The following is a 27,064-nucleotide window of genomic DNA, read 5'->3' on the forward strand; positions in this document are numbered from 1 at the left end:
TTCTGTTCTCACTGATTTACCACAAAACCACAAATTTTAAGAGGAACAGACCAAAGTATGAGCCAAATATTCCATGAAAATCTAGACAGTTGAGAGCTATAGACTCAACTCCCTGAATCACAAGTTGTGGTGTGGGTAGAGAATGCAGGGTGTTGTACCTAGGGTACAGGGTTTGAATCTAGGTAATCCTAACAACCAGGTATAATTAACATAGTTTCATTATATAAACTACACACACACACACACACATACATTTATTTACCTACAAGACTAAACTCATACTCACTACAACATATACGTAGTGCTTATGGTTTTAATAAGTTGTATTTATTTTTTTTTAATTAGGATCAGCTTGATTTCTGAATTACCTTCATGTGACTGCTTGTCTTGCTCCTTACTGTACTTTCACATAATATTTCCTTTAGGCAATAATAATAATAAGCCAAGTCTGAAAAAAAAACACTCCATCACCCCCCCCCCCGCCCCCCCATCCAGTGAGAATACCAAAAACTGAAACCTCTGCAGTGCAATACCAGGGACACGATACATCACAACAGCTCCAACTAATAGTACAGTCTTATATGCTGATGTGCAAACAAATAGTGTTTCACAGTAATTACCACACCACAATTGGTCATGCTTCCATACAAGTCCCTACCACAGGATGATAGATACTCCCACAGAACCATTCAAGACCCAGAGACCAGTGGAGGCACTTAACACATCGCCCTCCTACCAAACAGCATGGAGAGAAGTCTTTGTCTGTTTAAGGGGAGGGGGATTTGGGAGCAATGAAATGGCACAGAGCCCCATGGAACCCTTACTTTAGCTTCATCTCTAGCCATACTTCTCAACCTCTTAGAGCAAGAAATCAGGAAAAATCCATAAACAAAGGTGGGACAAAGGCCCAAAAATAGGGACAGTTTTTCAGGAATAATCTTACAAACTTAGAAAGTTGACAGGGTATGAAGAGTGAAACTCTAATGTCTCATTTTCTAACTTCAGTCTTCAATGATTTTACACTGATTTGCCAGAAAAACACAGTCTTACGAAAAATGGACCAATATTATGAGAAAAAAACCTGGGCATTCTGCAAAAAACTGTACAGTTGCGATGTATGCTTCCAGCTGCGAATGCAATCTTACAGAATAAATACTAAATATTCAACAATCAATAGCTAGCAAGTTTCTCCCCCTTTTCAAAGGCCAGTAGTATGAGTATTGCAATAAATCTTGGCAGCACACCTCTCAGCAGTAATGGAAGCTGTTATACATTTGATTTGCCATGGCAGAAAGCAGGCTTCCACCATTACGACTCGCAGCATGTGCTGCTCCATGTTTCCAGTTGGAGAAAAGGTAAACAGAAGTGCTTACTAGATGCTGACTGGAGCACATGGTGTGAGAACGACAACAGGAATCAAAATGTAACATCGGCTATAGTTTGGCAGCATAACGCAGAAAAAAAACCTGCACAAAATCCCTAAAAGCACGAGCATACCGTAAACCTCTTAAAGCAAGAAAACTTGTCAAAATCAGTTAACAGTCAAGGAAAGATGCCCACATACTGCTACTCAGCTAAAACAGAAAGCATACTTCATATATACATTAGGCACACTAGTACCTTGAGTTTTTCCACGTTTCCCTTTGGATAACTAGAAAAAAACACCCTTACGGTGGTTGTTGACTCTGGCAGCAATGATGTGATCAGGCAGGAACCGCGCACTTTTTATTATTTATTTATTTATTTACATTTGTTGACCGGGAATGTCCGACTGGACACAGGTCCATTTTCAGCGGAGGCCCAGGGAGAAAAGCTCCACAAATTAAAATATTACAGACATAGTTACAGATGAAGAATTCTAGCAACTAAAATATTACAAACATAGTTACAGATGAAGAACATAGTACATTCAGTAGATAACTAGCATCTGTTCTATCCACAAAGTCATAGCAGAAATTAACAATTGTTACAATAAGAAGTTACTGCCACATAATAAGTAGATAGGCATGGAAGTATCAGAGCTTGCTGTAATCAAAGGTAGTTTGTGGGGTGGAAGAGAGGTAGAGGGTAGATGGAGTGGGAGAAGTTAGAGGGGAGAGTTACAAGGGCATAGCCAGCATGTTTTTAGGTGCTCTTTAAGTAAAGCTTTGAAGTGGGTGCATAATGGTAGAGAGATTATTGTGGGGGGAGGGTGTTCCATAATTTGGCTATAGCGCTGGAGAATAGTGCTTCTCCAGCAGGGTTATTGGCTCTAGTAACCTGTAATTGATTTTTGTTGCTGGATCGTAGTGGTCTGGTGGTGAGATAGTGTTGGAGTAGATACTGGAGGGATGGGACCTTTAGAGGATGGTTAACCAGTTTGTGGGCGAGTGCGAGTTGATACCATTGAAGGAGGTGAGGGAGTTCTAGCCAGCCTAGTTCAAGAAGTGAAAGACAGTAGTGACTGTGGTAGGATTCCCCGGTGGCGAATTTGGCAATTTTGTTGTAGCAGGTCTCGATGTCAAATTTGAGATTGTTGTCTATTTCAACTCATAGCAATTTGGTGTGATCTGTTGGGTGGATAGTGGTGTTGTCTTTTGCTGTGATGTTAAACTCAGAGTTGTTTTGAGTATGTTTGGTGGGTTTGAAGATGAGGAGTTTAGTTTTGTTTGGGTTGAATATTAACTGGGTATCAGATAGCCAAGTTTCAACAGAGGAAAAGGCATCCTGTGTGACCTTTTGCAGTTCGGGTAGGGACTGGGCTGAGCAGATGATGGTTGAGTCATCTGCATATTGTATGAGTGTGTCATGTTTGGTGGCAGAGGCTAGATTATTTGTGAAAATAGAGAAGAGTAGGGGTCCAAGGATGGATCCTTGGGGAACACCAATAGAGACAGGTAGTTGGGGAGATATGTCATTTTGCTATACAACAGATTGCTGGCGGTCAGACAGGTAACTTTGAAACCAGTTGGTGACTGATTGAGAAAAGGATAGGTTATTGAGTACAGAGAGGAGTTGTTTGTGTGGAACCATGTCAAATGCTTTAGATAGGTCTAGGAAAGTAGCAGAGGAGAGATGGACATTGTTTTTATGGTGAAGGATAGTGTTAGTAAAAGAGAGTAAGGCAGTGGTGGTGCTATGGTTTGGTCGGAAACCATGTTGAGTATTAGAAAGGAGGTTGTTAGTAAGGAGGTAGTCTGAGATTTGAGAGTGAATGCATCTCTCTAGTATTTTGGAGAGTGGAGATAGAATTGATATCGGGTGGTAGTTGGTTAGTTCTGTGGAGGGGCTGCCTTTGTGAAGGGGAATGATGTGTGATATTTTCCATAGTGTAGGGACGTAGCATTCTGACAGAGATTGGTTAATCAAGATGGATACTGGGTAGGCTAGGGCGTCAGCTGCAATTTGTAGGAATTCACTTGGGAGGTTGTCTACTGCTAATTTTGTCGGTTTAAGTTTAGTTAAGAGTTTTCTTATGTTGGAGGTAGGTTTAAATTCAATGCACGCATGCATCCTCCATGTCCTCACAGGTCTTGCAGCTGTAAAAGTGTGGGGGGCACTCCCTCCCCCTCACCCTATGGTTCCGGCACCTATGCTTATACAACTCCTCAGCCAAGCTCTGAGATGATGGAAAAAACACTCCAAGGTCTCACTTCACTTTATACAACTAACAATTTAACAACATAATACGACTTTAAAGTCACTGCAGTGTGTTGGAGGATAACAAAAAGCAGATAACTTCTCTTATCGGTTGCTTACTTTAATCCAGTTATACTGCAATATTAATATCCAGCAGTGTATTTTTGTATGATGATGCCACGACTTTACACTCATTTTCTTGGTTTTCATTTCCAAGTTATTTAAAAACAGCTGAAGGTCGAAAAGCAGAGTACAGTGGAGTGACAGTAGAACAGTTCAGGGCTAGAGCATGGGCTGTGGGAGCCGGCCTGGAAGTGGAAGAGAAATCTAGGAATCCGTCTCATGGTACAGCCAGAAAACCTGGACGCTTCCTAATAGAACTGTTTCACTGTTGCCCTCTGTGTCATGTTCTGCAGCAAATATTTTATCCATGCTAAGGCTGTCTAATTTGTTCAGTAACGTTTGTTTGGTAATAAGTGAAATGCCTTCCTATAGTCGAACCGGGAGTATTAATAAAATAAGTACAAAGTATACAATTCTGATTAATAATGGAACCAGTACTCATGGCAGGACTGTTAATAGAAACTTCAGTTTGTTTTATTTCTGTCAGTGTGACAGTACCGTAAAGTGAAATGTATACTCTGTGCTGCTTGTTTGCATTTCCTGTGAAGTTCACAAGTTTGCATATCTTCCCCCTCCCTGAGCAGTTAATGTGGTTGTATAAAGTCTGAGAAGTCCACAGCAACTGATCCTTGGTGGTCCATTAACGTCATTGCTCGGTTTTGACTGTTGTTTCCTACTTCATCAGCATAAACAAATAAGTAAATAAATAAATAAGTAACCCAGGGTCATTCTAAGTTTATTGAACATGGCCTCACTCATATACATTGAAAAACCTCTATACACACATTGCACATTTGCATTTATACTCACAATCTTAAAGTAACTTCATTTGTAGGATGCCTTACCGTTAGTGATGGATGCTTTTTCTGAATCTTTTTTTTTTCACTAAATATTTTTTTTATTATTTCAAATAAGATGTCTTAAACATTACATGAAATAAAGATAAATAACATATTTACAATTCTAAAACATTACTAACTTCAAACCATTATATAACTATTTACATTGGTGTCTATGCAAATAACATTGAAATTCTATATTATATAAAGTTAGAAACATAAGATGATATATCTTCTTCGATATTTTCAAGTATTTCCAGTACTTTCATCCAAGAGTAATAGTAAGAAGTAGATCTTTTAGTTCTGTTCTTCACTGTTAATATTTCCATGTGAGCAACTGTTGTTGTTAAAGTCTCAAATTCCTTGAACGTAGGCGAAGCCTCATTTTTCCAGTGTATAGTTATGATTTTACGTGAAATTGCCAATAGTGACCATAGGATTTTAGTGTCTTTTTTGGTACACAGTTTGGAATAGGAGAGTTGAATAAAATTAAAGACTTTGTTAATTGAAAATTATCATTATAAACAGTCTGAAAAAAATAATTAATGGATTTCCAGTACATATTGAGACATATACATTCATAAAAAACATGCTGCCAATCTGCTTTTATCTTGGTATGGCATCTCCAACACTGATCTTCAATAGAATACATTTTGGCTAACCTATGTGGTGTATAGAAACTTCTGTGTAGATATCTCCAAGTGAATAATTGCCAGTACTTTGATAATGTAGAAAATTTGGAAGATTTTAGAATATTACTTTTTTCTTCTTCAACTGGAGGATGGTTGTTTATTAAAGTATAATAATCCCAGTATGATTTTTCATGATAGTTTTTGTTTTTAACAATTTTATAGATATTAGACAAATAACCTGTACCCTGATAAGGCTGTTTTGTGATAAGAATAAGGTATTCAATGAGTTTTGGAGCTTCATGTCTAACTGAAGGTTGCATTTGTTCTATTTTATTTATAAGAAAATGCCTTAGATTTTGTAAAACAGCCAATTGTCTTTATTTATATTATAATTATAAATTATCTGTTCCTTTGTTAGAATTTTCCTTTCTCTATAAGTTGATGCCAAAAGAGTAATGTTTCTTCTTTAAGTATATTTATTTTAGATATTTGGAATGTATCTAGAATATTTGGTGTAAAAGCTATAGGAAAATAAGAAAAATCCAAGAATTAATATTTGGTATTTTGTTTATATATGTTCTGAACACTGAAAGTGTAGAACTTACATAGTTTGATGGCAATTTATTAATATTATTCCTTTTCCCTAAAAATAGTCTTTTAACATCCATATAAGGGGTGATGGTATTACTGTTAAGTTGTCTTGTATGTGATTATAATTGATTTCTATGTAAATCTGCTCATGGGCTTGTTTCCATATAGGTGTGTATGAATTATTTAACCATAGTGTTATGTTTTTAATAACAGATGTGGTAATATATTACTCTACAGCCGGTTAATTAATTACGCCATCTTCCCAATCTGGCGTATGTTTATTTAAGGCTATACGGGTTTATTTGGAAACCATAGAAAATTTAAAATTAGTTTATTGTATCTTTGAATAATATATTTGGGAGGTGGCAATGAAAAATTTTGTATTAAGTATAATATTTTGGGAAATATGATTATTTTAATAAGATATAATCTGTCTGCAGTTGAAAAGATATATTTATTCCAGTAACCAATTGTTTGTTCTATTTTGTCTAGTATTTTATTATAGTTAAATATTAGAGAATCTGTTAATTCATTGAGTAGATTTATTCCCAGATATAATAATTTACTTTCTGTTACTATATATTTGGAAAATCTCTTGTTTATATTATTATTTTTTTTACAATTACAGGGCATAATTTTAGTTTTGTTTTCATTAAATTTTAAGCCTGAAATATTTTGAAATTTATTCATGGAGTTAAATAGAGCATTCAAAGACTCATTTGCATCTGAGAGAGTTAATAGTATGTCATCAGCAAAGAGTTGGATTTTAAGGTTTAACATTTTATTAATACAAATGCCCTTTATGTTATTGTTTGATCTGATTTGATTTGCAAAGGGTTCTATGAGTAATGCAAATAACAATGGTGATAAAGGGCAACCTTGTTTAGTTCCCTTTTTATTGTTATAGGGCCTGATCTATATGATCCCAGTTTAACATATGCAGTAGATTTTTCATATAGTATTTGGATACGATTATTAAAATTAGAAGGAAAGTTATATTCTTTTAAAACTAGTGAAAGAAAGTTCCAGTTAACGAATCAAAAGCTTTATTAATATCTAATGAGATTACATTTAAATTTAGGACTTTATGTTTGCTATAATCTATTAATGTTAGTATTCTTTTAATATTATCTGAAGTATTTCTTCCTTTAATAAAACCTGTTTGATCTTTGTGAATTAAGAAAGGAAGAAAGTGTTTGATCCTATCTGCGTATATAGCCATAAACATCTTGTAGTCTATACTGAGTAATGATATTGGCCTATATGAGGAACACTGTTTCTCATCTTTATCTGGTTTGATAATTGGGGATATCAATGAATATTTCCAAGAGGGTGGTATATTCAAATCTTTATTGGCTATATCATATACTTTTAATAATAAAGATATGGCTTGATTGGGTATTAATTTATACATTTCTGGTAGCATATTGTCTGGGCCAGGTGCTTTATTTGTCTTGAGCTTTTTAATTTGTGATTTTAATTCTGTCATATTGATTGGTTTGTTTATAATGTCTATTTGTTCTTGTGTTAATTTAATATGAATATTGTTTTCTAAGTATTTTTTATATCCTTAGTAGGTGTATCTTGAGTATTTATGGAATTATCAATGTTAAATTGGAGTCTGAATGCTTCTAAAATATCATTTAGTTCCGTAACTCTTTTGTTAGTATTGGGAATAAATATTTCTTTTATTTGCTTAGATTTAATTATTTTTTTGTTCTATTAGTTAAGTATCTCAGGTGTGCTGAATTAGTAGAGTATGAGTTTATTTTTATCTTTTCTAAGTTAATCATAATCTTATGGTGTAGCAATTCTGTATACTTCTTATTGATTTGTGTAAGTTCTTGAACTTCAGTAGCATTACCCTTTTGTATTTCCAGTTTCAATTTATCTGCTTTGTTTTGTAAGTCTAGCATATCTTTATTCCATAACTTCCTTTTATTTATGTACCAAGATAATATCTTCCCATATGTAACTGCTTTTAATGAATCCCAGACATATATTTCTGAAATATCTTCTGTGTAATTTATTTCTAGAAAGTTTTTGATTGTTTCTTCATAAAATTCTTTGAAATCTCTCAATTTTGTGATATAGGAAGGTATCCTAGTAATGGGATTTGAATAAAATGGTGTAAGCTCTATCTCAAAGACTATGGCATTATGATCAGATAAAGGACAATTTATGATTTTGACTTTGTCAATTTTGTTATTAGGTCATTGGCAACATATATTCTATCAATTCTAGAGTTAGTTTTATATCTATGAGAATAAAATGTGAAGATTAGTGAGTCTGGTTCTGCAAATTCATTTATATCTTTTAAATACAATGTATCTATAAATTTTGATAGTGCTTTAGAGATGGGTTGTTTTCTTCTTTTGGATTTAGAATCTGTATCTTTTTCATTCATTATACAGTTGAAGTCTCCTGCCAATATCAGGCTACCCTTAGTTAAATGAATTATCTCTTCAAAATGCTGTTTAACTGTTTTAATCCTAGTCCTGGGATCCAATATAGATTTACTAATGTATAGATTCTCTTATTTAACTCTATTGAAACTAGACAAAACATACCTGATGTATCTTGATGAGTAGTAATTATTTTAGGTGTTATAGTTGAGTTGCAAGTAGTATAGCTACTCCTCTTTTTTGTTTTGTATTGAGAGTTTATTAGTACTGTGTAATTATTAATATTTAAGTTGTTTATATCTCTATCTAATAAGTGTGTCTCTTGTAAAAAGACTATTTGTGGTTTATGTAAGTTTATGTACTTGAATAGGCTTCTCCTTTTATTACTATTATTTAGACCATTAACATTTATGGATAAACATTTCATTTCCTAGTTTTGAGTTTGTTTTATGTGTGAGTTTATGTAAATATTGTTTATTCTTAGTTCCATCTTGGATACAGAATTCAAAAAGTTTTTCTTGTATGATTTTTGCATGTTTCTGAGTGACACCAAAGTGATAGAATAAAAAAAAAACAAAGAACTTCCAAACTTGTAATTCTTAACCTTAAAACCATTCCCTATTGCTATGAGGTAATATACCTCTTCGTTTGGTTAGTGAATCTAACCAAACAAACTTTCTACCCTCACAAATAATATTTGGATCAGTTTCTCTTATCCTCTTAGTTTTAAATAAAGATAATTGAATAATATATTAAGATAATCTAATCAGCTAAAATATATACATATATTCTTTACTCATCTTATTGTAATTCAATAATACTTACTTCTATGCAGGTTTCAAGAAGGTACAAATATTTAGATTAAGGTAGTATCATTTCAAAATAATTTGGGGTATTAATAAACATCATGTTAAAATCTATAACTGTATATTTCATACATCTGTTGAAAACTATTTACTGACATTACTGTATAATACAGTACCATTGTTGTGCAATTGTTTTAGACTACTCAAGTCCGAAACCAGTGTTTAAATTAATATTTGCAAAGTCATATTGGAATAAAAACATGAATAGTTCTGAAACCACATCATATTTCATGTTTAACATAAACTGAAATGCGATACAATGTATAAGTATATTAATATTTCTTTAGTAGACATTAAATATGTTCCTCTGATTGCATTTTTCAGCTTTTCAATGACAATTCCCATGGCTGGAGACAACAAGATCACAATTTAGACAGCTCCCTTATCCAAGAGACCACTCATAATGTTGTTACCTGATTGAGTGTCTTGTTGCCAACACTTCCATCAACCCTCAGAGGGACCCTGCACAATGAAAACTGACACAGTACAGAGGTAAAACTGCAGCGAACTTGACCACACCCTCAAAGCAAACATCTATGTATATCACACATCAACTCCCACAGCTTAGACTGACACCCAACCAGTGAGTCTATCTGCTGACAACAAGTGCTGGAGATACAATCCTGACCTACTCAACACCAGTAATTCAATCCTATGACTGAACAAAAGTATACTGGAGAACACATCAAAACAATGGAAGCTGCCAAGATTCAAACCACCATGTACGAAAATATTACAGGCCAAAATTCCCAACCCATTTTGCAGCAAAGAGACAAAACGTATTCAAACCATGGGGTAACACCTTTACCACGTCAAAAGGTGTCCAAGAAGCTTGTTTTTCCTCCAACATCGGAGGACAGCCACGATGATCCATGCACTGCAAGAGTACCATTTTATCCTGGCAATTGCTTCACGACTGTATAAAGAAACATTTAATCCAAATCATTAACTGGCACCACAACAATATTTCTCAGAAAAGCTGTTTTACAGCCAATGACCAGACAGAACGCATCATTGAGAGGATACATTTATCAAATGTCAAGTGCCCCAGCCATAGTACAAGTGTCTCCTCAAATCAATCCCCAACGAATCTACTGCCCACCAAACTTGCAGACCAATACTGGCATCCTTTCATGCAGTCACATTGAAACACAAAAATACAGGTCCGCTGATCAGGAACAACCAGGCTCTCAACTGCCAGACAACACACCCGTCTGCAGAAAGGTCCAAGAATCATAGTTGCATTGTCAAGCATCCTGGTCCACACTAACAGTAACATGATATACCCGCATACACTAGTATTGTGTCATTCTTGATAATGTAAAAAGCCAGGCAATATTATAAGAAGGGTGAAGCCACAGCCAGGCAACATAACAAGAAGAGCACAGCCGCAGTCACCATTCAGATGAGCAAACGGGAAAAGCATGAGCCATCTAAGGATGGATAGCCTGTTGAGTACCTGCTACAATGCATGCCCATAATGCATGGCAACCCAGTAACAAATTAGGGTGTGGGCTAAGCCTCTCCCCCTTCCACTCAAATCAGATCCAACACAATATGTGTGTAAAACACAGATGCTTCGACAAAGCCCAAAGCCACATGGGATATAAACATTGTATAATTGACACACTGGGTCAAATCCACTGTTGTTATGTTACTCATTATAGTTGCCTATACAATCATTGCTTCCACTTTCTCCATCTAGTATACCATACCGCCATCTATATGTTTGATTTGCCAAATGCACATCCAACCTTCTTGTTGCATCCCACCTGCCCACCCGAGGGCATACCTTGGCAGCAGGACATCAGTAGTATTCTGCAGGAGCACCAGCGTGGAAATGGCAACCCTCCCCAAAACAAACCTGTCAGTTGCTTGACATTTACTAGTTTCTTTAGAGAATTTGTAAAACAGCAGTGATTTTATTTGCTGATGATTAATTTCTGCTTTTAAACTCTGCTGTATAAAACATAGTAAGGGATAGCTAAAATGTCTGGAAATCTAAACTGATAGAAAGACAAGCAGATATATGTCCTTATCTATCAAGGTGCTAGAAGACATCAGTAGCCATAAACTGAAAGTGCTTCAAAAATAAATATCTGTGTATATTTATATGAACCTTTTATATTATTTATGTTTCCTTAGAAGGAATTTAGGTTTCTGTATCTTTAAATGTGAACCTAGCTTATTTTCTGACTGGACGTCAATTAGAAAGAGTCAGGGGATGGCGTACACAAGTAAATGCGACAAGCAATAAGTAACTCAAGTTTCTAGTGATGCTTGTGGCTGTTAAATTGTCTCGAGAACCAAGCAGGAAAAGGTATGTGTTTTTTCTTTTTTCTTTTCCCTTCTCTTATTTGGTGACAAACTCATGTAGTGTGCACGCAAGCACTCTAGTTTACGGAGTAGTGTTCACAACTGTCAAACTTTGCATTTTAAACATGCTATGCCTTATTTCTCTACAAAAGAAAAGACAACAGGATATCTAAGCTAGTCACAAGCATCTTTCAACTCCGGATGTCTGGAGCCACAACACACATGACTTATAGCCTCAAAATATCACTTAAAACATATTTTTCACTGGACTATATCAGTATGTGCATATGGGTCAAAGGCAGAACATCTTTTAAGATTATTTAAAGTAGTCTTATGATACATCCTAACTGAAATACTTCATTTCAAAAGCAACACATTTCTGCCCAGCATTAGCGTTTATCCAAACAGGGACACTTTTAACTTATAAAAAGTAATACTATCAGGGATGTAACTAATAATAAGTTATATAGCAGCCATTACTATACCTATTAAGCAATATAACCATATACTGATTAAAATATTATAAGTTAATGAAGATTTTATAAAAAGAAGAGAACAAATAAAAACAACAAAACACAAAGAGAGAAAATAAATAAATAAATAAATAAATAAACTATTTGGGAACATTATTATGCATTGATTACTCTGATTAAGAATATGAAAATAATAGATGGATAATAATGAAAAATAGAGTAATGTTTAAATTATGCTTAGTATATTGATGTGATTTGAGATAAATGTATTTACATGTATGCTAATTTTGACATTTAAAATATAAATGAAAACAGTACCTGTTTCGGTGTAACTTGAAGACAGTAAGAACTTTTCTTTTGTTGTTAGTATTATTATTTAGATTTTTACAGAATATAACATATGTAAGATTATTTGTCCTTTAGTTTTTTTTTCTTTTGCTCAACAGTTTTCCAATTATTTACTTCAGCATTTCTCTTCGGTGTACTTATTGTCCAGTCCATAGATTCTTCATGTGTTAGGATGTTGTTGTTGGTAAGGTATTTTATTGCTGAATCTACTGTTTCAAAGATTTTTATTCCATTTGGTAGAAAAACTTTCAGTCTTGCTGGAAATAAAAGATGGACTTTCAGTTGCTTTTTCTTCAAGGTTTTTTATTGGTAGAAATTCTTTTCTTTTGAAACCACCTTTGAAGAATAATCATTGTCAAATCTTATTAATGAATCATTGTATTTGATGGGAGAATTTGCCCAAGCATTTCTTAATATAAGATCTTTATCTTGTGTAGAAAAAAGTCTCACAATTATAGATCTCGGCTTGTTCTTACCGGAGAAGAAGCATTTCCAGAAGCTGCTAGTGATCTATGCCGTTCTATACCATATGAAAGAGCTTCAGGTATTTTTGTTACATCTGGTATCCAGGTGGTAAGAAAGTTTATCATATTGTCCCCTTCAGATTTTTCTGGTAGACCATATATTCTAATATTATTTCTTCTTGTTCGGTTTTCCATATCATCAAGCTTTTCTAGTAAATATGTATTCTGTTGAAGTAAGAATTCAGTTTGTTGTTCTTCTATTTGGACTCTAGTGTCAATGTCACTTAATGACTGTTCAATAAGTGATATCTGTCCTTTCTGCTGTGTAAACATTTCTTGAAGCTGTTCCAGTTGTTGTGAGCACTTTTCTTTAAAAGTATCTATTTTATTGTCCATCTTGTCGATTTTATTGTAAGTTCCTGTATATTTGTAATGAGAGACTGCAGGTCTTTTTTGAGAGAAGAGTCTTGTGCTGTATTCCTTAGATGACTCATGCTGTAAAGCTGATATTGGTGCTGATTTTCCAGTAATTAATTTGACAGGAATTATTCAAGTTCTGACAATAAAATTTTTCTTATAGATGCTCAGAGTTATTAGAAATAAGTTAGTAATAAAAATTTCTTCAAATTAAATATTATTTTGTAAAATTCCTGTCAGGAATTGTATTGAGGTAAGAGAGCTGAAATGAAGTGCAGCTATCAGTTCAGCATCCTAGCCACGCCCCTTCTCTTTTTCTGAATCTTGATGTACAAATAACACTTTGTTTTCTGGTTCATGATGAGGATCACTGTGCTCTTAAAGAAAACAGATTATGTTGTTTAACAAAAGGAGCTTGCTAAACAGGCTGCTAAAGAAGAATCCCAGTAAAACAGCAATGGCTGCTTCCATATTTATCCCCCCATCTCTCTCTCTCTCTCTCTCTCTCACTCTTTCTCTCTCAGGTGATTGGCTGTTGCTAACGTTTTCCGACATGTACTCATATAGTTTCCTTAAACATCGTACTGACTCTGCAACATCTCTTAAACATGTGCTCTTTTTTCCACTTTCAGGCCTCCAGTTCAGAACTTTACCAATCAGTTTTACCACAACTGTCTGAAATACACTAAACCAACTGAAATCTCACTAAAGGCAGTTAAGAAGAAATGCTTCATGACTACACCAAATGCAAATATATATACATTTTTTATTTAGAATATCGTTAGTCTTTGAGTGAGTATACGCTTTTGAGGAGGTACAGGGTCTAAAACCCTGAGGGTGAAAGGGAATGGGATTACACAGTGAAGTCACCACATTTATATTACTTGCAGGACTCTTCCTAGCAAAGTAGCAGGAACTAGTCTGATAAATGTGGATGGTTTCACCCCCCCCCCCCCCACATACTCTAGCCATTAACTAATCATACTAGCAATGGACTATTTTAATCAAAATAAATAAATAATTGGCTGCAGCAGTATTGGGGCACACATTTTTTTTTTTAAATTTTAACATAGTAAGTTCACTATGGACAAGGACCGTTATTTTTCAGTAGCAGCTCAGGAGAGTGCTGGTTATGTGAATTCTGCTTAGTCACAGACTATGCAAAGGACAACTAAGGTAATGAAACTGTAAGATGAACGAGATGAAAGTCCCAGTTATCTGCTCTAAACTGCCTAATGAAGTTGCAGTTGTACAAATGTCAGTTTTCAGTTAATTGCTGTCAGTGCAACTGAATGCAGCCTTGTTTCAGCTCATGATATTATTCTCACACCACTACTGTAAGTGTGAAATGATACTTTATGCAGAAGTAACTCCCTAAACTGACTGTCAGAGACTGCAATGCTGTAGTAACAGGAGAAAATACTTTCAGAGGACCACAAGGAATCATTACATTGCCTTAAGTCAAACCCAGTTTGCACGTTCACTATTGAGATAATACTTGTGGTATCACCCATTTCCACATAAGTGATTACCTTGTTGGCTTCATGTGAACACGTGTTACATTTTGCCATGATAGGTTACTATGCTGCCTTTACCCAGAACAAAAACTACACGTTCCAATATAAGGAGTTAATGTATAAATCTGAATATATATATATATATATATATATATATATATATATATATATATATATATATATATATATATATATATATATATATATATATATATATATATATACATACATGTATGGAGACAGTTCATTCTGATGAATGTTTATTTTCTCAACAAGTATACTGCTGTGTCTTATTATGAAACACACACTTTTCCAAATGCAGAATTTGCAAAAAGGAAGAACACTGATTGTGCTTTCTTTGGTTGTAGTAAGTGGATGAGTATGTCAATGCCAAAACTTCCAGCCATGCCGAAATGTTCAACATTAGGGGAGGGGCTGTTTTTTGTGTGTGTGGAGGGGTGGGGGTGTGTTCGTTTGTGTATGAGTGTTTGTGAGTTAGGGTTAGAGTAAGGGTTAGGTAAGCAGGTTTAGTGTTGTCGGTGTGTATTTGTGTATGTGTAGTATGTTTTTGAGTAAATTGTGTAGTGGTACTGTTAAGGAAAATGTTTTTTCAGAAGTTAATGTGTAGGGCTTTGTTTAAATTCATGGTTCGGGTTAGGGACAGTATACACGGATAGGGGGAAATGGAAGGGCGAAGATTTGGGTAAATGAGGTTTCAGTGAGAATTTACTGAGATTTTGGCATTTGAGAAGATGTTCCTTCAGAATTAGTGACTACAATAATATACATACACACACACACACACACACACACACACACACACACCTATATATATATATATATATATATATATATATATATATATATATATTGATTTATTTATACCACTGTTTTCTCTGTCTGCTGCTCAGTCTTTCATTCTCTATGAAGTCTCAGTCCTACTTACTTATGTTACAACATGGGCTATGTAGAATAGCACTGTGATTTCCAAATGTACCGAGATCAAATAATTTTAGTAATAGTGTGGAAGACAAGTATAGCTTCTAATATGTAATATATCCTTCACTGAATTTGAGTTTTAGGTAAACCAATGCAGGGAGTGCTAGCTGCTTATGTATCCTGCTGTGTTATAGTTTGTTCCACACAGAGAGACATTCTCATTAAGCCAATGGCAAACATTAACAGAAAGGTTATACACAGGGGCATAAGCTGGGTAATGCAGAAATACTTTTGTTTTAATTGAGAAAGACTATCCTGCAGTAACTCTACCAAATCAAAGAATCATAATCCACATACCTTTGGGTTTTCTTGGAATACTGAAGGATAATTTCTTACTCTCATCTTCTGAAAGAGCCATGGGCTCTAAAGTGAGAAAAATTAATTAATTTAGTATTGCAATGTAACATATTAATTGGGTTTATACACCATTTATTAATTAATAATGTATAATGCATTTCAACTAAATTATACATTCTGGAGACAATGTATACATTTCTTTTATTTTTTACATCTCACAGTTTTTGCAACAATGCTAAAAGGGAAAATAAATTTTCTAGAGAGTCGGTTATGGACTGCTAATCTTAACAAAGCTCACACTGTTGGTTCCCAGTGAAAGGGCACTATACAGATAAGGATCCCCTGTTACAGTACACTGCAAAGTTAGCACACACTGACATTGTAGTAAATCACACATTCAGTATTGGTGCATTTAGAGGATATTGTTTTCTGGTTAGGGGTCTGTGTATGTGTATTGTATACCCCTTCAGTGGGCACTACAGAAATGCAGCTATTCCCATCTGGTGACAACAAGTAGAACTTTAAATGCACAGGTAGAACTTTAAATGCGCTTAATGGGGAGTAGACTTGATAAGCTTATAGTCTTATTCTGTCACCAAGGAAATAACGTAATCACATAGTATCTGGCGAACATGTCTTACACCAAAGGGCAGTGAAAATATAGCATATAATTTATTAAAGAAAACAGTGACTATAAAGAAGGAAACATTTCCTGCTAGGAGTTGCCACAAATACATACCTTAATAAAGGGTGCAGTAGAGGTTTCTCCTTTAATATTATCCTACCTATATAATAAAGGAATAGATTATATTGTACATTTGCCCTTAACATTATGTTTCCTACAGTATGCCCTCATTTATAGTGCCAAGGCACTAGTACAACTCACTGAACGTAACAGCAGTACTACAATACGCTGTCTAGTAAATTATGTTACATATGCACACTATTATTTCATTAAGGAATACTGCTTGTGTACAACATGCCTGACATTACAGAAGTATATGTAGGGTCTGCTATGTCTCACCTAAACTTAAAAGAGTACCTGGAGTTGCCTGAGCCTCATTGTTTGAGAATACAATGCTTTGCATGGAACTGTTTTAGTGTCAGCAGAATTCAATAAGAAAGTTAACAAACTGCATCTACCACATGAGCACAAAGACACAGCAATGAATGACCATGCAACCTATATACTTGAATAGAAACTGATTTGCATGGTCATAATTACTGTGCTGCCTTAGACCATCCAGTTGTCATATGGAGCTGTAAGAGGATGCATATATGAAATGAGCCCCAGGGACTGGCTTCACAAAAGAGAACTTCGAATGAAACTTGGAGAAAATGATACAACATAAAGTATGAGTAAATACACAGTAAAGCATATATAATAGCAATACAATTTGCACTTGTTCAGTTCATAAAGTATGGTGGGGGGAGGTATACATCACCATTATGGGCCATGGTTCATGGCTATAAATTGTGACACTGAACATATTTATTGTGTTTACACAGCATTTATTAAACAATACTGTATTATGTATTTTAACTAAATAATGCATTTCTGAGACATTCAGGGGGCACACTATTTTTTATGAATATGTCAGTTTGTTCATTTCTGTGAGAGATTCCAGACAGTCATGAAAGAAAAAAAGCATTTTGAGTCTGAGGTCCAGCTGACTTTAGATTTCATAGTTTTACATAAGTTGCTGGGAGTGGAATGCTTCCAGACCAGCATCCCATCTAAAGAATTATGTGAATTCCTAGCGACCTTTGTAGAATAATGCCTGGTTTGAGTTAATATGAATATCATGCACCTCTGAGTATGTCTTATAACTATAGAAGCACTGCCTGCGTACCCATAATAATAGCATATATGTCTAATGGGTCTTATTCAGTAAGTAAAATAATGCATAGATAAATAAAGCTCAGATAAAGACAATGGGTTCCTTGTTGAAATTTGAGAACACTTTAAAATGAAATGGGCTCTGGGAATCATAAACATACAGCACAGATGTGCACACACAGTCTGTGCACTCTGTTTAGTATATTAACATTCTGCACCATGATTCATAGATATAAATCACATTATTGTGCATGGTGTACATAGGAATGCCTGTGTTTGTGAAAGGCACACTGGGGCACAAAACATACCATGTAGAGCAGTATTACAAACATTTCCAGCTGTCATATTTCACTTCAGACCCTGACATGTGCATAGCACACCAGGGAGCAGATGGTAAGTAAAGTAAGTTTTAAGACATACCTTATTAACTACATATCCCATGCACCACTGCGCTATGCTACCACTCCCAAATGGAATTCAACAGCATTGCTCTCCATAAGGTATAATGGTAGAACTTGGGTCATTACCTTATTATGGTAATGAGGGGATCTGCTGCTGTGGAAGTTACCATTAGCAGAGAGTCAGCAGTATAACTGTATGGTACAAGGGAAAGGTATGCATGAGGTAGCAGTGTTACTGTGCAAAGGAGTTGTTTGTTTTTGTTTTTGCTATAGCACATATAATGGACAGCTATGTATGCCAAGCAACAGATCAGCAGTGGAAGGGGATCATTGTATTGACAAGAATGACAACCTATGTCTTCCATGCAGCTGGAGTCTCGCAGGTTTTTCTGTTAGGACCAGCCAGTACACAGATGGTACTTTGTGAATTGTGTAAAGATGGGGGAATGTTATTTTCATGTCTACCCCATACTTGGAGTAATGTGGCTGTACAATGGGGTAAAACTGTATACAATGTCTTACCCATTGTGTATCTTTGTCTATAAATCATGCAGGACTTCACTGTGTCATTCTGTGGTGTATCACTACTGCATCATGGCACACAATGTTTGCTAACAGTGCCTGGAATCAGAAATGCAAGGCACAGAAAGAGATTCTTGTTAGCAGCGGTGAAGGAGATATAAGGTCATGTGAAAAGTTCTTATATACCTTTCAGGGTGCATATAAGAGGCCAAGGAGAATGATAGAGCATGCAAACCCACATACCATATACACTGATGTGTACTCTGCTGAGGAATGCCTACGGTATATACACAGAGCTATGAATCCACTGCAGTATCCTGTATCTTGCTGATATTTCACACACCCAGTGTGCGGAGATATTCCCAAGAATACATTTTGAGGTGTAACCAAATACACAAAAACAATAAGGAAAATTTCTTAAAATCCATTTTGAGAACTCATAAACTGAAATTATGATTATCAAATTAGTATTTCCAACACATTAATTATTCAGTTAATTAATGTAAAGTTTCCTGTCAGTGCATTTAGTGTATTAGTAGTTCTGTGTGCTCCCTTTTATAGGTTCATAGGTTCATAGGTTCATACTAGGCTATCTGCCTTGATTTGAGTATACTGTGCCTTTTTAAGGTTTAGTTTACTGTGCCTCTGTCTAATAGTGAACAAACCTATGATCCCCCATCCACTTATCGAGATTCTTCTTGAAGAGATTCAGTGAGGTGCTCTGCCTCACATGAACTGGAATTCTATTCCAGAAGCCTCTGGGTTATGAACCTGTCCCTCCAGCAAGTTCTATTTATTTCTGTGCTGAGGTTCAAGTCCTGTGGCTCTAAGGGATTTAGATTTACTGAGGTGGAGCATGTCCATTAATTCTGGATTTGACATAGCTTTGTATGTCAGGCATAGGTATGCAACTGAGTAGAGCTGGAGTTTTTAACCGAGCAGTATATGGCATCTGTTTGAGACCCTTGATCCTCTTGGTGAGATACTTTTGGGGTCTTTCTAATTGCTGCAGGTGTCGGGTAAGGTACATCCCAAAAGGGGCATTGTATTCTATGATGGGCCTGATGAGGGATGAATAAAGGCACGATTACCTCTCTTGATCTAGATGTGAAACCCTTCGTGATGAGGTGGGCTATGTAGAAGGTCTTTCTAACCACTTTGGCAATGTGGTTTTCAAAGGAGAGATTGCTATCAACTTGGGTCCCCAGGTCCCTAATAACTTTCTCTGTACTTAATGGGCCAAAGGGTATGACTATGCATTTTTGGCATTTAGCTTTAAACCATGGTGCTGGCACCAGTTATCTGTCTCTGTGAGACCTTTTGAAGGATGTTTGTGTCAGCTGGAGAGTTGATTATGGCCCAGTTTGCAGTCATTTGTCTGTACCTAAGAAAACTATATACAAAAGAAGAGTGGTCCCAGGACAGAACCCTGTGGGATGCCACTTGTGACGGGTTTTGAGTCTGACATGGCTCCAGCAACTCTCACTCTGTGGGTTCTGTCTTTGAGCCAGTTACCCATCTTGTGACATAGGGGTTTATATTTAAGCTGGATAGCTTATCTATGATGCCGTGTCAAATGCCTTTGCAAGGTCCAGATAGGCTGTGTGGACTACCTTCCCTTCATCTATGGCTTTGGTGACTGTTTCAAAGAAGTCAACCAGGTTCAAAAGGCAGGATCTGCCCTTGACAAAGCCGAACTGGGTAGGATCTAGTGTCTGTAGGTCCCCAATGTCTTTGTTTATGAGCTCCATGATGATCCTCTCCATAGTCTTGCAGACTAAGCTAGTCAGGCTTATGGGGCGATAGTTTCCAGGGTCCGTAGATGCTCCACCTTTGTGGAGTGGGACCACTGTTGCTGTACGCCATTCTGTGGGCACATATCCTGTAGTGAGGCTGAGATTGTATAGCTGTTTTATTTGAGGGATTAGTTCCTCTTGTAGTTCATGTAGAACCTGGGACGCCATCTGGTCCCATGGAAGCAGTGTTTTCAGCCTTCACCTGAGCATCTGAGATGTTTGGGAGGCAGCCCTCTGCGATAGATATTTGCTCTTTTGGGGAGGGGTGGAGAAGTTTGCACTGAACCTGTCTGCCAGGATATTGGCGATGTCTGTGGGTTCAGTGTATTTTTGTCATTTAGAATCAACTCAGAACAAGTCTGGGAGTTGCATCCCAGGTTTCTAACATAACTGAAAAAGCCTTATGATTGTCTTTGGTGTCCTGTGCAATTTTTCTCTCAAGCTGGCCTTGGAGGATTTTATGAGGATTGTAATTTTTGCTAGTACTGATCAGAGATGCCTTCCTTGCTCTATCATGTAGTAGCTTCCTCCTTCTGTTGTACAGTTTATTTATGGCAGGGGTCCACCAGACTGGACGCCTGCCTTTGGATGATTGGGTCTTGGTTTTGTTTGGGATAGCATGATCCATGCATTCCTGGAGATGTCCGTAGAATGCATTTATATAGGATTCTGCAGTTTGGGCTGTAGTTTCCACTGGCCCTGGGGCCTTGAAGGATTCCACGGTTTTGAGAAGTGAGAAGTTCGCTTTGAGAAGTTTTTCACTGTGGTTTTCTGGGCTGGGTGGGGGGGATGTGGACATCCAGTGAAATTAATTTATGGTCTGATCTTACCAATGAGGGATATACTTCTGGTGTGGAGCATAGAGTCCCCATGTTGGTAATGATCAGGTCTAGTATGTTGTCCCCTCTTGTGGGAGTGGTGACTAGTTGTTCCATAGCATTTGAGTTTATAATTTCCAGGAATCTTTGGGCTAAGGTGCTGGGGCTTGAGTAGTGCTTCCAGTCAATGTTTGGGTAGTTGAAGTCACCCAATATAATGGTGTTCGAAGAGATCTTCATGTTCTCCAGTGTTTTCAGGAAAGCCGAATGGGATTCCTGACTTTGAGAGGGCAGTCTGTAGGATGCTATAAACTGAAAAGCAGTCTTGCCCACTGTTAGTTGCACATGGATGGTCTCCGATACTTCGTGCAATGCCACTAACCTGGAGGTGTGGATATCCTTGATAAATATGGAAACTCCCCCTCCTTTTGTGGTTCGGTCTGGGTTTTGGGGCCGAAAAGCAAGATATGAGGTATAGCCTGGTAGTGCTGGGGTGCTCTCTGGAGCCTTGAACCAGGTTTCTGTCACTGCACAGATATCAATGTTCTCCATACTGAGGAGAGCTTTGAGTGCATGCATCTTGAGGTTAAGACTAGCAGCATTACCCTTAGTTTCTTGTTCCTTGTGCTGTCTATGGGGGTGGGTTTGACTTTTGAGCCTTGCCTAAAAAGGCACTATGGGGTGGCAAGAGCCTTTGCCAATATCCGAAAGCCCAGTGGTGACAGGTGCAGAGCATGACATCCCAGGCTGACAGACACTGGATCCCCTATGAATGACACCAAAATTTTAGCCAATTGTTAAAATCGATCATTTTGCCTTTGTACTGTGGCATCATTCTAGGTGAGGGTAAGATGCTGCTCAAGCTCAGGGTCATACCAGCCTGGGCTACATGATCAGAGAGCTCCTCTATGTCTCTTTTCATGTAGTCCAGGAGCTCAGGTCATTCACACCAGCATGTACAATGACTGAGTCATATTTGTATTTGCTTTGGAGTGACCTGAGTGCTTGCGTTATGTGGCGGATCCTGCCCGACAGGCAGCTCACTGTGACCTTCTCTTTATTCAGCCTGGTGAGCGGGATGTCAGTGTCTGACAATAGTCACCTATAACAAGAGTATCAGGTGTGTTATTCAGCCTTAAGGGCTGTGGCTGCTTGGCACACTGACTTTGTGGGTTATGTGTTGTGTGTTTTGTTTTGAGGTAGCGTTTGCTTGGATGTCTGCTTTGGAGGTCTCTGTTGCTTGGGTAGATTTTTATTTAGAGCCTATGTTTTGTGTATTTATGTGTTTGGTTCGCTGATGTGGTGGGACTATGTGATACTGGAATTGTGTTGTGTGAGGTTACCTTCTCCTCCTGACTGGTTACACCAGTTTTGAGATGAGAGAGCCCAGCCTCCAGTTTGGCTAAATAGTTGCATCTCTCACATATATTTGAACCTGTTTGGAGGAGGAGAGGGTTGTCCGTGTACATGAGACAGTTGTAACATTGCCTCAAAATTCCCAGATTCACCAGCTGGACTGGAGAGGAAACCATTGACTGACCTTTGGACATGCTAGAGTAATAGGAAACTGAATTTAAGATGGACCAATAGAGGACAGGGTAATCGTAGAGATTATAAGAGTAAGTAGTGCTTATGGTTTAATAGTGCTAACTTGTAGGATTACTTAATTGGACCAGTGAAGGGCCTTAGAATGAGAATATGGTGTTTAAATTGAGAGATAGAGCAGTTCTAAGGGAAAAAGTGAAGAGCAGACTTTGTGGAGCCAGGAATAGTTTAAACCCAATTAGCGCTGTTGCGCTATGCTCAAAAACACGCAAAAGAGGGTTTTAAGAGAGGAAGATGAAGGAGTTTTGGAATTGACCCAGAATGGCCAATAAAACTACAGTTTCAAGTCAGTAACCACTCCCACAGGGGCAGACAGGCTGCTCAATGTTTTTCACTGCCACTGATCAACAGAGAGACTTTCCTTTAGCCCAAGCAAAAAATGGCCTCACAGAAACTTACAAACAGTTCAAGAACAGCAAGCCTGTAAATGAACTTTTTTAAATCTCAGAAAAGTGGGAAAAAGCAAGATTTTTTTTTATTTTTTTCAGAGATAGCAGAGGTTAACAAGTATCAGCAAGTAATAACAGTGCAGTAAATGCCCCCACACAAGAGTGCTAGGCCAAAGACAGATAAAATGCAAGTTTTGAGAAAAAAACGATTTTAAAAATAAGTGCAAACAGGAAATTCAGTAAACAGCTCTAGGTTGTGCTCTAAATACAGTTACTAATGCAGAAATCAAATTTAACAAGCCAGAAAATGCTCAAAATAGCTGGCTATGCAGAAAAACTTAGCAAATAAACAGAGGAAAAATACTTAAAGTCTCTTTTGTTGAAGAATCACCAGCTGCCAGAGTAGGTTTAGTGACTGCTTCAAAACATTGACTTATGTTAGAAGGCAATTGTAGTACTGTCCTAAAGAGTAGTTAGTTGTTTTTATATGCAGTTTGATACAGAAATGGTGAGGGACACCAATGAATAGTATACTGTTGTTATTTGTCTTTTCCCGGTTAGGGGTCGCCACAGCAGAACTCCAGTCCGCTAATGATTGGCAGTTGTTTTTTTTTTTTTATGGTGTCGAGTTGTCAGCCCGATGCCCAACCTTCAACAAAGGCATGCCCATTCAACGCATGTCTTTCGAATGCCCACTCAACCGCGGGGAGGACATGCAGACTCCACACAGAAGGCACTCCTAACCCAAGCCGAGAATCGAACGGGAGAGCCTCTTGCTGTGAGGCAACAATGCTACCGCTGCACCTCCGTGGCTGGTACCAATGAGTAGTATACTATGCTATATAAATTGCTTTCCAGAATCAAATAGGACGTTATAAGTCATAATTTTCAAGTTTTTTTCTATGGGTGGATGATTGCTTTTGAACCTTGTTATTGCAAGATTCTTTTATATGAACCTCAAAGTAACAAGCTTGTTATTTGGCAGTTCTGTGGTTTGAGTATAATGTTAGTGTTCCATATTTATTTATTTATTTATTTTATTTTATTTTATGTTTGATTACCAGGTGAGTGTCTGTATTATTATTATACAATTACATTATTTAAGAAAGAAATTGTTTACATTTCTTAAATAATACATTTGTATAAGGGCACTTCTGTGTTGTGCATTGTCTTTGATACACTGATGTACTGTGCATGCATATGGAACTTACATTCCCTCACTTGGACAGTACATCAGTGCAGTGCAGAAGAACTGATGCTGAAAACAGAATCTCAGCTGCTGTTTGTATTTTTTAACAGTTTGGATAGTGAGTCAGGGAGGAAAAGTGTACCCATCCTGGGGACAAAGGAAATGCTTGCACTTATAGTACAATGGCAAAGTCTAATTTCCATGCTGGAGACCAGAAAAACAGCTGCATGATGCTACCCAAGGGAGGGGGTGAGTCCGATGAATATCTCACCCTCAAGATGTTAATGGGAGGGAACAGGTTAGATGATGATCTAGAAGTAAACACTCCCGAGCAACAATGTGCTGCTTCAGGTTCCTAAATCACCATTCCAGACATGGATCGGGATTAGATTGGGGATGCCTAAGGAGGTTCTGGTATACCTGGTGGATGAGGAAAGGACCTGGAAGCAGCTGACAGTCAGCTCTAGGGAACCAAAAGGAAGTGCAAAAAAAATGATTAACAACACTGAAGAATGTGTAATAGTGTGATACATTGGACAGTATAAACTCATATTCATGTCCTATTTATGCTTATGAATTACACTGTCATGGTGTATTGCATTAGTACTGGTTTCTACCACTCCCCTTCCTTTGCTGGGTATCACTCGTTCTCTGCAAACTTTTGAGTTAGACATCCCTGGAATAGTACACAAGTGTAACAGTGTTAACCATAACCATTCTGAAGGTTAAAATATGAGTTGTAAATATCAGTCTGGCTGCATTATTTTGTGAATATTCTCAGCAGATAGCTAAATGGCTGATATAGGCACATACAATATTTTTTGCTTAAAAACATTTGTCGACTGTCGAGTTCTTAGTTTTGACTGCACTACAGCCCTTTCCTGGTTATGAAATCATTCAAAACATAAATCCCTCTATGCCACAAGATGGCGATATGCACTAAAGGTTTAGTTGTACTTATTTCTTTCAGGATCAGTAAAGTGCTTTCAAATACTTGACTGCAGTGATTATTTCATGTATTTGTCATATGATCTCAGTTAAGAACTTACAAGATGTTAGAGAAGTTTACACATTTATAATGCTCCACTGGAGTCAGCCTTGCTTGCCGCTTGCGACTAGTTACCATCTGAATTCTAATTACAGAGTCATGCTGTTTACTAAATACATTTATTACTGTTTGGACGTGCATCCCATAGTATTAAACAAATGACCATTAAAAGGCTAACAACAGAAATGCTGTTGTGTATGACTTATTTTAGTGATGCGCACTCCTCCACCAATAAACAATGCTAAGGCAAGGAGTCATCTGCAGTTAATTAAGCAAAACACTTTCAAAATACTACATAACTGCAAACATGTCCATAATCACAATAAATTAAGGGGTGGCAGCACAAAATCAATTACTTTCTATAGATGACATACTGAAAGCAGCTTTAAATGAGGTCAAGATTTAGTTTCAGAGGTTAATAACATAAAGGTCAACAATACAGGGAGACAGAACTTTTGTTTACAGTAGATTAAGAGAGGGCAGTACAGACCTGGTTAATTTCTGTGAAAAAAGATACAGAAAGCAGGATTTTAAATAGGCCAGGATGTAGCCCCAGAGATTAGTGACGGTGTAACTGGGCCCCCAGCTGTATTTCAAAGATAGCATAGTGAGTTATACTTAATGGATAAAGATAATTAGTGAAGTGTGAAGGGGAATAAGTTAACAGAATATTAGTTAAACTGGCATATTTTTACTAATTCTGCCTACCCTTATATTTGAAGGAGCTGTGTAAGGGATCCATTCCTACTATTACCTAGCAGACAATTTCTCTAGATATTCTAGACCATGGGCTTGTGAAAGGGTCAGCATGGTTTTGACTCTCAAAAGCAAAGCCACACCATATGCGTGGCTCCCTAATGAAATGTCAGCACTCAAAATGCCATGTACAAAAAAATTAAAAAAAGGCCGAAAACCCAGAGAAAAGCTAATCTTGAAAATCTCTCCTATCCTTAAAAACATCTTTTTGTAGGGGGTGCAACCCCACCACACACCCCAAACTTATATATATCAACTCCAGGATTGCCATACCTTTGAGATAAGGGAATATTGCAAGAAATGGCATTTTGGACTTTATATACTTTATATATATATATATATATATATATATATATATATATATATATATATCTATATATATATATATATATATATATATATATATATATATATATATATATATATATATAATTTATACACACACACACACACGTTAGATCTTTTGGCCATACAGTCTCCACATTTTACATTTTGGGACTTGGTCTAGCAGATCCCGACATTTCAAATGGTTACCCTTATGCCTAGCTCAGATTTGATTTTAGTTAACTATTGCAATGTGTTAAACATCAGGGAGGGCGCCATCAGCGTTTAAGTGGAACATACATAAAGGGTTAATGAGTATTTTGCTATTTTTTTATCTGCATAACTACAGGAGTAGGTAGAGCTTAATCCTTAAGTAAAACAACATTTAATGTTTTAATTTATTGTTTTGTAGCTATATAGGTGACCTAGTGAACTGATCCACTGTGGACCCTTTCTGCCAAGAACCCATAT

At 36.7% G+C, this 27,064-nt stretch overlaps 1 protein-coding gene across 1 annotated transcript in view; it reads right to left on the reverse strand.

Moving 5' to 3' along the window:
- Nucleotides 1–27,064, reverse strand: part of LOC122810599 (H-2 class II histocompatibility antigen, E-S beta chain-like) — an 88,619-nt gene that overhangs the window by 57,355 nt on the left and 4,200 nt on the right. The window contains exon 2 of the mRNA XM_044082175.1: nt 15,906–15,971. Within this exon, the coding sequence (XP_043938110.1) occupies nt 15,906–15,971 (66 nt within the window). The remainder of the gene's footprint in view (nt 1–15,905; nt 15,972–27,064) is intronic.

The sequence above is a fragment of the Protopterus annectens genome, chromosome 9.part0 (genome assembly GCF_019279795.1).
Source record: "Protopterus annectens isolate FY-2018-M chromosome 9.part0, PAN1.0, whole genome shotgun sequence".
In the NCBI taxonomy this organism is placed as follows: Eukaryota; Metazoa; Chordata; order Ceratodontiformes; family Protopteridae; genus Protopterus; species Protopterus annectens.